Genomic DNA, 12,443 nt, shown 5'->3' on the forward strand with positions numbered 1-12,443 from the left:
TTGTTAGTCATTGTCATTGTTAGCAAGGACACAGCTATGTGCTTTGCCACATTATGGCCCAGTGCATGAGCAGGAACTGACCAGCATCAGCGTAGCATGTGTGTTTCATGAGAGTGTTTCAATGTGCAGTGGTCCTGATGAGAATCCAGCATCAAATTGCCCCTTCCTGTTTCATTTTTTGCAAGAGGAGCAGATTTAAAATGGCTGCTGGCCCCCGGAAGAGGAAGGAAAAGTTTTCTCCTGTAGAACTTGAGATTTTGGTGGCAGAGGTGACCAAAAATCATGCTAGACTCTATGGGAGTGAGAGAGTCAACCTGAGCCAGCCAGAGAGGGAGAAGATATGGTGCAGCATTGCCAGGAAGATCAATGCTGTTGCCAGGTCCCCCAGGACCACCCGGGACCTCCGGAGGAGATGGGATGATATGAAGAGGCGCACCAAGGAGAAGCTGGTGGAGATGAGTCGCTCAACAGGGGAGCCCAGACCTGATACTGTGCTGGTGCAGATTTTGGAAAGTCCTTTGCTTGGGCAGAAGGCGGCTATTAAACAGGCTGAGGCCAGAGTGGTGGCAGAGGAGGAGGATGGTGGTGGTGGTGATGATGCTATGCACACTGATGGCCCTCATATTCCTCTGGAGCTTCAGTCAGGTAAAGAGTCCCAAACAAAACCATTCATCCCATCCACACACATCAACAGACTGGGGAAAGCTGGGGGGAAAGGGGAGGGTGAGGAGCCTTTCTCTATAAGGTTATCTTTGGTGGCTATGAAGTGATCTCCACTGCAAAGTTAGGTTGCAACAGCCAACGTTATGGCAAGAGAGGACTCTGCAAATGAAATCTCAGATCCAAATAGGCAGAACCTCTCACACAACAGCTTTTGATCCTGGAGTCTTATGTTTCACCCCCATCCTTCAGGACAGGGATGCCTCCTTGTACGGGAGCTTGGAGTTACTCAAAGGAATTCAGCCCGCAGAGCAGGAAATCATCTACTGGACACGAGGAAATTTAACATCCCAGGACCTTATCACCTAATATTTCAGATGAAACAATTACATGAGAGAGAGAGAGAGAGAGAGAGATCCCTCTGGTTCACAAATACAAAGCACGAGACCTATTGAGACATTCACATGCACATAGTCAAACTAATGCCCCTTTCCTAAGCTCATATGCACACCCACACAGCAGACATCGTTCCTTTAGCATATTAACCAAAGAGGCTGCTTTCTATGTTGCTAATGTGTAAAGAACTCATGTTTTGATATTTTGATCCCCCACAGATGAGGAGGAGGAAGTGCCTGGTTGCACATGGGTGCCTTTGAGGACTATTGAAATGCCTATGCCAGCTGAGACAGATGCATTAGAGCAACGGGGGGCACTGCACACCTCAGTTTCCTCTCCATCCCCATCTTCCTCCCCACAGATGCAACAGCGGGCTGCCTATGGGAGGCGGTCGTCCCAGACTGCCCGGCATCCTAAGCGGAAGTACAACGTCTCAGAGTTTGAGAAGCAGCTGATGGACGCCCATCTCCAGCAAAGCACCCTCTTGTCCTCCTGGTACCAGCAGCAGAGCTCCCTCATGATCCAGCAGAATCTCATCTTGGAGAATTTAGTGGAACAGAACAAGAGGCTGGCAGACAATGTCGAGTTACTCAACCGGACACTGGAGAAGCTGGTTGACTACCAGCATCCGCGCAGGGAGACAGTACATTTTGTGCAAGACTGCACCTCTGGGACTTCTGCCCGTCTGCCCTCCCGGATAGCCAGTGGCGAGTCTGTGGGGCAGTCAGGGATCGAAGTGTTCTCGGGAATGATCTTGAAAGTTGAAGAGGAGATCTAAACAGAAACACAGACTCTTCTCAAACACTATTTTTAGAGTTTTAAAAGACAATTCTCTAAAGCAAACACTTTTTATGATGGGTAAAAAATTCCTCATGTTTTGTAGGTCACGGTAAATGCTACAGTAGCTCTTTTTTTAGTGGGTCAAGATTCTTCCATATATTCTACACGTAGCCTTTTTTGGTTGCCCAATATGGGACAGGATATCATTCTTTTTTATAACCAGCAGCGCTGTCCATTTATGAGAAACAATTTTGTATCAGTTCTTTTTATTGTGAAAGATATTTTTCTTACATAAATCCAAAACATATAAAAATAAACTCTGTTCATATTTATCTTTACTCTTAAGAGTCTGTCCCCCGTGGATATTATTCTTTTCCGGAAACATTTTTAGGAACAGGTTTAAAAAAACCCAAAAGAAATCATTGCTAAGGCTGTGGAATGTGAGGGCCTGATCCTGCTTCCATTGATGTCAAAGAGAAATTTGTCATTGACATTAATGGGAGCAGGATGGAGTTCTTATCGCTGTTTGGATTATGTTTGCTGATTTAATAATGCTGGTGAGAGTTCTTTTAAGTTTGTTTTCTAAGTATAAGCATACGGAATTCCATTCATTCTCCCTTCAGTCTATCCTGACTCTCTCACTAGCTTTGTGTTTGAAAGACACACAGTGTATGAATGAATGGGACATTTAGGACTGTAGGAATATAATATTTAATACTCAATAATACAGTTCAACGTTGCCAGCTTGCACTGATTTTATCACAAATCTCATGATATTTGTGTTTTTCTGAAAGCCTCAACTCTTGGGGAATACATAAGCATCTGAATTTTCCTTTTAAAAACCCTAAATGTCTAGTCCACACGGTTTTAGAGAAAAGACTGAAAAAATAATGTGGCTCCAGAGAAAGAGAACCGTTGAGGTCGGCAGTACCGCATACCAAATCAGACTCAAGGTCCATGTTTTCCAGCAGCCTGTCTCCAATGGAGACTAGCACCTTCTGTTTTATAGGAAGGTGCAAGAAACCCCACAGGGAGGATAATCTGCCCCACTTGGAGGTCTCATCCTGATCCCTAATATTTAGAGAATGGCTTATGCAAAAAAGCCTGCGGTTTAATATCCCTTCCAAGCCTTTTTATTTGCATTAAGTATTATAACTGTGGATATTCTTGTTATCCAGATAAATATCCAATCCCTCTTCGGATCTTGCTACGTTTTTGGCCTCAACAACATCATATGACAATGAGAGCCACAAGCTAATTATACGTTGCTTAAAAAAGTATTTCCCTGTATTGGTTTTGAGTTTGCCGCCTTTCAGTTTCATTGGACAGTCCCCTGTTTTTATGTTTGAATTGGTTTCCTTCCTTTCCAGTGCATAATCCAGTGTCAAACTTCTAGGGCACACCAAATCAGTTTATTAAGAATAATGCCACTCTCTGCCCATGCAAAGGTAAACGGATCTAAAATCTCCTATTAAAGAAATAGACAAATAAATTCTTGGTAAGAATTCACACATTTCAATTACCAGAATCTTGCCAGAGTCCCAGTTGTTTTTTTTTTATCTACTGCAAAGAGTTAAATAAAAAACAAATGGTGCTTGGCTCTAGAGCCTATATCCCAACCCTTCTATTGACCTCGAAATCCATTTGAACATTTGCAAACCAGAAGGCAGTTATTTGAAATAGCGTGATGCTTGGAAGGATTCACCTTCACTGAATGACTTTGGCTACATTGTGGCCTCATACACGGTTACACTCAGGCAGCTTTAAACCATTCTAACAGCATAAAGGGGCCTTAAAGTAAGCATCACTATAATATACACCCATTTTAAGGTCTGTTTTTGCTGTCAGAGTGGTGTAAAGGGTCCTTCGTGTCAAAGACAAGCACCCCTGTGTCTTTTATTCCCTCTTGCTGTAAAGATTATACCATTTTCTGTGGCATAAGCATCTTTCAGATAGCACTATAAAGTATTTTCTTTCCTTTCCCTCCCTTCTCTTATATTCATAAAACACCCAATGAACCAAGCAAGTTCCCTCAGAGTGTAATACACTTTAACATCAGTGCACAAAAATGAAGGTTACATATTATAATTATCTTTTGATATAAAAAGCTGGAGGTTTGCATTTATTGTTAGATTTGTACCGTATTAAACAGCAAGCACTTAAAACGTATATAAATGTAACGAATGTGTTTGTGACGATCTTCGATTTCTAATAGCGCCCTTCTTCCCCAAGGATCACAAAGCATTTTACATATTGCTCTGTAAACTGGACATACAGATCATTTCTACCAGCACTGAAATTTCGTCCCTCTTAGAGGTGAAACACAGCAACTGTTTCAGGGTAGGTCTCCCACTGGCTGTAATGATGGTCAGATCAGGCTTTATTAGCACACACCACCACTAGAAAACCGGTTAGTAAAGGAAGAAAAGAATCCAGTTGAAACAGCAGGGGATTGACATTGACGGAATGTAGTTACCCAGGCTGCAGTGAACCCAAACAGTGGTGTGTCCAACAACACAGTGCCTCAGTGGCTGATACAGAAGACTGCCTGTTACTGTTTCTTTCTGAAGTGTTTAGATGTGCCTTGGAAATCTCCCATTCACGTACCCACAGGCCCCAACCCTGTTTGGCGTGTGAGATGACAGTGCAGTGTGGAATGTAAAGTACAGGCCATATTCAGACTATGTCACAAGCAAATCATTATCTCATGAAAAAACTTTGTAGCCAGAAGGTGTTCTGCTTTGGCTACATTTTTCAAGCTTAGGTAGTTACAGTTAGGGACCTAAAGCCATATTTAGGACTGGCCTGATTTTCAGATATGCTGAGCACCTGCATCATCCATTGGCTACCAAAAGCTGCAGTTGATCAGAACCTCAGGAAATAATTTTGCTGCAGCCAAGCATTTTGTTTTGTTTCCCTGCCCTGCTGGGCCCTGCCTTCACCTGTCTCTCCTTCCCCAGCTTTCTCCACAAAGGGGAGTGGATCAGATTACAGTGCAAGCCCCCTGCACTCTTCCAGAGAGCCAAGTATCTGGGGTTTTGTTAGCCACACTTGTTGCTGTGGAGCAGCCAGAACGCTAAGCGGGCGAGGCATGCTGCCTGGAGAAGAGCGCAGCAGCTGAGGCCCGGACAGCCAGCTCAAAGAAATGCTGAAGTTTTGTTGGAATATATAGGGGAGGGTTAGGACTAGATCATGGGATCAGGGCCTGGAGAGGGGAGCCTGGCTGCCTGGAGAGTACAGCAGGGAGGGAAAACCCCTCCTCAAACTAAATCACTGTGGAAAATAACCAACACATTTTACATCAATGAACATTTTCAACTATGAGCAGCCAGCCATAGGTGTGTGGGATAATGTGAAGGTACAGGCATGGAAAGGAAGGGTATTATGTGACAACAAGATAAAGTATTGTTGCAGGGAGCTTAGAGGTTATTGCTCCAGCAGTTAGTCCCATTCTACCCCAGAGTGTATGGGGCCCTGGGTGATGGTAGTAATAATATCTCACGGATTTTAATTTGTTAACATTTGTTAAGTATTTGGGGAAATTCATGCCTGGGTACCTCAGTGATTGATGCTTTATAGGTACTTTGTTAGATTGTTAATGCAAATATATGTAAACCCAGCCACAGTGCTAGCAGTGTTGCCAGTTCTCGTGGTTTTATCTTGAGCCTCGTGATATCCAGATATTTTCTTAAATCCCCAGCTTCTGGAGTCACAGGACTACATGAGAATCTCAGCTTTCATTTTAAACAAAAAAGTAAGTTTCTAGTCCTTATCATTGCAGAGAAAAACTTGAAAACATGACCTAAGTGCTAACTCTACATTTCAAAAAATGGAAGGCAAATTAAAAGAAACCATATTTTATTACTCTGAAAAATATCCTATCATTATTAGGCCAATTGCATTCTATTGTGCCCACAAACATGGAAACCTTTATATTGGCCTTGATACGTGTGTTGATTTGAGAATTTTATTCTATGCCTACTATTTTATCACACAGATGTAAAGTTCATTTTCTTGCAGTATGACAACTGCATTTTATTCACTCCTGGGGTTCTTTGCAGGATGAAGGGACTTCTCAAACCTGTACTGACCTGTAGATTCTCATATTGTTGTTGCTGACGCTTATTCAACAAGGAGACTGCTGAGTTGGTAGCCTAGAGAAGTTTCTTTATCACTGTCATTCAGGAAACCTGGATTTGATTCATCGGCCTCTCATTTTCCACAAACCAACAAGGGATGTGGAGTCAGCCCAGGGCATTAAGAGAATGTAATATCTTGTGACATGCAGGAATGATTCCTCTTCTGCGGATGACTGGGTGACATTAAATAATGAACTCCAGAGACAGAGGAATGGCAACCAAGATGCAGCCTCTCTAAGGGTCTATAAGATGAAGAATAGAGGTAAATCAGCAGATCTTTCAGAGTTCCAAGCTGCACGGAGAACATATTTCTTTGCCCACCTGGAAATAGGTGTATGGTTGAACATCTAGCCACATCCTGTTTCCTGGAGCAGATTGAATCCTGGGTCCTGCGATAAGGAGAGGGCTTAGTTGCAGCTGTGAGTCAGGCGCACATGGTAATGTAGCACAGCTGCCTCGGTTGTCTGAAAGATCAAGGACTCAGAAGTGAGAGGAAAAGGTCATCCAGGGCAGGCTGCGTGATTGGACTGTCCGAGTCAGGCTGAGGAACAGTTTGCCCATAGGACACTTGTGCGGTTGCGGGAGAGGGAAAACAATGGTGGCTCTGTCTACCATACAGATTTAAGTCACTTCCTCCTTAATTTTTCCTGGACACTAAGTTTTGAAACACTTTTGGGGATACAACATAGATGAGAATAGAGCCATGAAGCCAAATTTAGTTGCGCTGCTGTGAATTTGGAGTAGTTTCAGTGGCATTACACCAGAAACCTCCTGGTGTCACTGAAAGCAGAATCTGGACCACAGTCTAGCTCTGGAGCTTCTTGTCCAGGGGAGCATCTCTCGCTTCCTCATCAGTTTCGTGCTTTGGCCGTGCTGAACGGAGACGTAATGAAATTCCTGCAGTGCCTGCCTGGCTCAGAGGTATTGTACTGCATGGCACCCCTGTGCATTGATAAACATCACCATATGCTTGCAGCGGCTGCCAGAAATTAACTACTCCTGCCACATCAATCCACAGTCTCATTCGGCAACACTGCCTAGAGAGAGAGAACAGCAGTTTTTTACTTCACTCAGGTGTCCCTTGCATTTTAGCATCAAAAGCTAATTAGAGCTGAACAAGTTGTGGAATGGATGTTCTTATGCAGATCATAAACTGCCTGAGCACGTACTTGATTTGCGTAAGTAATGAAAATATCAACTACATCACTTCTAAATCCAAGAGCCAATGTTTTGCCCTTACACATCCATACCCACACAACTATCACTGCAGTCAATGGGAAACAAGCATGGATCCTTAAGACAGCATTTAGTCTGAAGATTGGCGATACAGTGGTCTGTCTACTTAATATATCTCCTCATCGTCATAGGATTTATGCACTTCATGGGCGTTAAGTAAACAGTCCTCACAACAGCCCTGTGAGGTGGGAAAGGACCATCCCATTTTTACCACCTGGAGAAAATCTGGAACAGAGTCGTAAACTGATGCTCAGATCCTCTGACTACCAGTCTACTGCTTTAAGTGGAAAGAAGGTGTAAATGTTAATGGTCAGGGTAATTAACCATTGGCGCAATTTACCCAGGTTGTGGTGGATTCTCCATCACTGACAATACTAATGTGTCATTTAGAAAGGAAATCTTAAACAATAAAATGCCCATGTGAATGACTGGATTACTCAGGGTATTGGTAGTGGTAATATAGAGCTTTCTCTCCTCGGTCATTGCTTTAATTCTAGTCCAAATTGCTGGTGGTTCAAGAGTTCTTACCATCTGATGACAGCCTGGTGGTAGGGTGACCAGATGTCCCGATAAAATCGGGACGGTGCCAATATTTAACTCTTTGTCCCGCGTCCTGATCTATCTACAATCGGGACGTCATTTGTAAAGTTGCCAGGAGTCCAGTTGGTGCAGGGCTGGTAGGCTCCTTACCCAGTTCCGCGCAGCTCCCTGGAAGTGGTGACTTCTCCCTCTGGGTCCTAGGCAAAGGGATGACCAGGAGGCCCCCGCCATGATCACCTGCTCCGCAGCTCCCATTGGCCGGGAACTACAGCCAATGGGAGTTGTGGGGGCAGTGCCTGCGGGCGAGGCAGCTCACACAGCCACCTGGCCGCACTTCTGCCTAGGACCCCGAGGGAGATGTCGACACTTCCAGGGAGCCACCTGAGATAAGCCCCCCCTGCATTGCGGCCCCCCTGCATTGCGGGAGCCAGGGCCGTGTGCCCCTGACCTGCAGGTTCCTCGGGCTAAGCGCCTCCCTTCCCCATGGCTCCGGGGGGAGAGGGGCTGTTAGTCTGTGGCTGCCACCCCACCATGTGTCTCGATACTTTCTTCTTGCCATCTGGTCACCCTACCTGGTGGTCTATGTGAAACGAGATAGTGGGTCTCAATCCAGTTCCGATGGAACAGGTGTCCATATCTTAAAACCCATCACCAGAGTTGTTATTCAGGCCACATCTATGCTACAATGTTTTCCAAGCATAGCTCTACAGGTCAAGGTGGTGAAGAGGAGTGTTCACTGACTGACATACACGGTGCTGTCAAAAGTGTAGACAAAGCAAAGCAATTTCCCCAGTATAGCTTATTACACCCAGGAGTGTGTGTGTCAAATAAGCATTACCAGCAAAAGCCCATATCCACAACAGGAGCTCTTTGGCAGTCTAGCAGTCTCCCTACTGACTGGTTAGGCTAGGGAGCCGGAAATACGCCTCCATCCCCCACTCCTTGGCAGGAGGCAGGGGGTGGGAAGTTAATGCTGCTGCTACCTGCCATGCTTGTACAGTAGATAGAAGACGCGTCAACAGGGCGGCAAACCCAGCACTTTTCACAACGGTGAAATGCATCTGGCTTTGTTTTCTCTCAAAAATTAGTTTTCACTGGCTCCCCGGAGGCATTTATTTTCAAGCTAAAATGATGTTATTGACAATGGGGTGTTGAAAGAATGGAGAAAAAAATTAAACCAGTACTTAACAGGTTCCTTTGATGAGAGAGAATGGTTACTGCTTAGAATGTACACCGAGGACCTACTGTGGCCGTGGCATATGCACCACTTAGCAGAGTTAAACCTGAAGTGAAACAGCAGGAACGGGCTACACAGGAACGCAGGATTGGATGGGACCTAGGACATCAGCTCCAGCCCCTCACCATCACAGGCAATCTAAGCTGAGGGGGATGGTTATATTTGGGTTGGGTTGGGATTCTTGCTAAGCAGTGAGGGGAAATCGGCTTTGAATTCTGAGCTATTCATATACAGTTTATTCTGTAGCCAGCTGAGAAATATTGTCTTCAGCTCCCGCACCCATCGCCCTGGAAGAGACCTGAAGCCTGCTCCTGCTCCCATTGACTCAGTAGTTCAGGACCAAGCCCCTAGAGTAGGTCATCTAGTCTCATCCCCACTGTGTGGAGCTGGCTTGATTTTATTGTCCTTCGCCAGGCCTGATTGATGGCTGTCAATAGGTTTAAGCACTTCTAGTGAAGACAATTCTTTATGCTCCTTTGGCAGCTCGATCCAGTGCCTGGCGTGCTCTTATGGCAGTTTTTCTAAGCATTTTTGCTAAGAGTTAAACTAAAGTTCCTCTTCTGCAGTTTTAGCCCTGCACTTCTTGTTCTGACCCTACTAACTAATGTCTCTTTTTTTTACATCCTTATGAGTTCGTAGGCGATTAACCTGTTTTTTTCTCCAGATCTTTTCTGACCCTTTTCATGTCAGCACATCTTATTTTTCAGACCTTTTAGAAATTTGGTTTGCTCCCCTCTGAAATCCATCTGGTTTATCCAGATATCACACCCCTAGGAGAAGCCTGGATGTAAGGTAGGAAAGCAAAGGGGAGAAATGCAGGCAATGTGTAACAGTTTTACATAAATATATGAATTGCAGCACCAAAGAACTCCAATGGACCATGTAGTTTGATAGCCAGTCTCCATAAATGACCAACATCGGATGCTGAAGGGAGAATAATGCAATACTGGGTCTGAGTCTCATCTCACTTGCACTTGCATCCATTAGGAGTAGGGACACTGAATTTAGTGGGGTAAAACCAGCATGCGCAGAATTATATTGATTGGATATAACACTATGAACTCCTATAATGCACCTAATTATAAAATATTCCATGACCAAATTTCGTCCTGAGGTGTATGGTATGTGCAGTTCCATTTACAGTCAGTGAGAATTGTGTGCACACATCCATGACCTGAATTTTTCCCTATGGAGGAGATGTCTTTCTGACCTCAGCTGGTGATCTTCTTATACCCAGAAGCACATGGAGTGAGAGAGCATTTATAACTTGTCTCTGTAGCATAACTGCAGATGCTGTTCTTAGTTATATGTGCCCAATATTCTATTGCGACTTGATATATTTTTGTTTTCTTTTATTTTTCCCCCAGTAGCATTAAGCCATTGGAGCACATCAGTGGTTCATTTATTTTTTTTTTTTCTAGTCCCAGGTCTGTGAGGTCTCCTGGGATCCCGTCTTACATAGTTTTTCTGGCCACGCAGAAAATTGCTTTTCAGGGTGAAAAGCTGTTTTCCTCGCTTGGTTTTCCACTCAGCTCTACTTCAGATTGGGGAATGAACATGATGAATCAATGCCAAAATGTGTCTCTTTGTAATACTCAGTGAGAAGGAAATCCTCTTTACCCACTTCTATATTGAGGCCTGTTCCCCATACCTATGCCTAATTTTTACACACTAAAGTTTTCCTGATGTTTAGATCCATGGGATTTACACCTAATGGAATGAGAGGGAAAGTGAACGTGCTCTTGCATTTTTGAAATCCCATTCTAAATCAGGAAGAAAACTGCTCACGGTAGGCTGCAGTCTCCCATGCAGCCCATGAAAGAGGCCAGACCACTAATGCCAGCCAGACTGCTCCCTCCCAGATGGAGGCTAAGAAACACCAGTTCTAATTTGGAGATGGGCCCAGTGATGGGTGTACAGGGGCATTATCTGTTCCTGGTGAACAAGGAGTTAGATCTGCTTCCTGATGAACAAGAAGTTACGTTCAGCTCCTCCCTCTCCTTGCCCAGGTGCTTAAGGGAAGGGCTGTACATTGGCTGATTGGGGGACAGAAGGAGAGAGTGGCTTTGGGAAAGTTGGGCTCCACAGCCAGAATCAGAGGATTGGGGTAAATCCAAAGGTTTCCATTTTCTTTTGTGCGTCTGCTAATTTATGTTGCTTTCTTGTTCTAAGCATTATTCCTTGTGGAAAAGACCCCTCCTGATTGCCTCTCCGTTTTTTTCTGCTGTGTCATTCTACCAGTTAACAGATCTGAAACAAACGGCCAGATCCAAACAAACCTCAACTTTAAAGAAATAATAATGGGCAGAACCAACAGCCCTGTAAGATCTCTTGGGACACTTTGCTGAGACATAGAGGCACCTTCTGCCTTTCCTTTATGATGGTCATATGCCAGTTGTTTTCCCTTGGCCAGCAGCATGTGGCAGCCCACATTATGGGTGACAGATTCATGTACACTAACTTGAATTGCCAAGTCTGGTTTATTTTAGCCAAGAAAGAGAAAGTTGAGGGACATCCTGTAACACCAAAGCACAGGTCCAGGTGGTTTAGTGAACACCTTACCTCACTTACATTCAGTGATATAGTCTCTGGGCCTGGGGAACTTGTAAGTTCTCTGAGCTGAAGACTTGCTTTCCAGCAGGAGACACACGGTTTGTCTTCACTGCAGTATTGACTCAAGTGATGCCCTGACTTGGGTTCCCTCCAAACACAAACACTTAACTTAAATGTGGTGATGCTTTTACCTGGCATTGGTAAGCCCGTAAGGGAGTACTGGCTACATTTTAAGTTAGCACAAGTCTCCAACTGTTCACACAATCACTCTGTGCCATACGAGTGTTATCTCTCAGTGTTATCCTTCACTCAGGTCAGGCCAACCTCAGAAGAGTTAACTCACGTGTAGACAACTTGAGTTAACTCTGCAGTGAAGACCTAGCCTAAGGGCCCTACCACGGGTGGTGCTGTGAACATTCAGCTACCAATGGGAATTGAGGATGCTCCATCGTTGGGGAGATCCCACCTGTAAACGGGTCTGGACTCGGCGCCTCCTACTGGTTACTCCGCAACTTAGCTCTTTTTCCAGTCCGGAGCGCCCTCTGCAGGCTGGTGATCCACCTGCTTTACTCTCAGCCCCATGTCCCTCCCTGGACCCGGTGCCCCTTTTACTCTAACTGGGTCTCCCCCTCTCAGGGGAACCCCCCCCACCACGCTATCCCCACTTGCCTCAGAATGGCTACTGCTCAGTCACTATCGAGCCCCATATCCTGGGACAGACTGCAGTGTCAGCCTTCTCATCACCGGCAACGGGGTTCGGACCTGCTGCTTTGCCTATCCTTAGGTTGCCCCCTGCAAACCCCAGTACCTCTTAGCCCCGTACTAGGCCGCAGGCCTGGGGCTTTCCTAGGCTGGAGCTTCCCCAGCCCCTCAGCCTTTTCCCCGTCCTGCTTCACCCTAGG

At 45.1% G+C, this 12,443-nt stretch overlaps 1 protein-coding gene across 10 annotated transcripts in view; it reads left to right on the forward strand.

Annotated features, from left to right (window-relative positions):
• The window catches only part of TSNARE1 (t-SNARE domain containing 1), a 673,885-nt gene that overhangs the window by 480,762 nt on the left and 180,680 nt on the right, over window positions 1–12,443 (forward strand). For 8 of the 10 annotated variants that reach the window (XM_045004924.1, XM_045004918.1, XM_045004919.1 and 5 more), the window contains 2 exons: window positions 186–645; window positions 1,275–2,162. The exons of 1 other annotated variant lie outside the window; for it this stretch is intronic. In XM_045004924.1, the coding sequence (XP_044860859.1) occupies window positions 186–645; window positions 1,275–1,834 (1,020 nt within the window). In that variant the 3' untranslated portion in view covers window positions 1,835–2,162. Of the gene's footprint in view, window positions 1–185; window positions 646–1,274; window positions 2,163–12,443 lie in introns of those variants that run through there. One more of the 10 variants, XM_045004925.1, reaches the window with a different exon arrangement.

This window comes from Mauremys mutica, chromosome 2, assembly GCF_020497125.1.
Source record: "Mauremys mutica isolate MM-2020 ecotype Southern chromosome 2, ASM2049712v1, whole genome shotgun sequence".
NCBI lineage: Eukaryota > Metazoa > Chordata > Testudines > Geoemydidae > Mauremys > Mauremys mutica.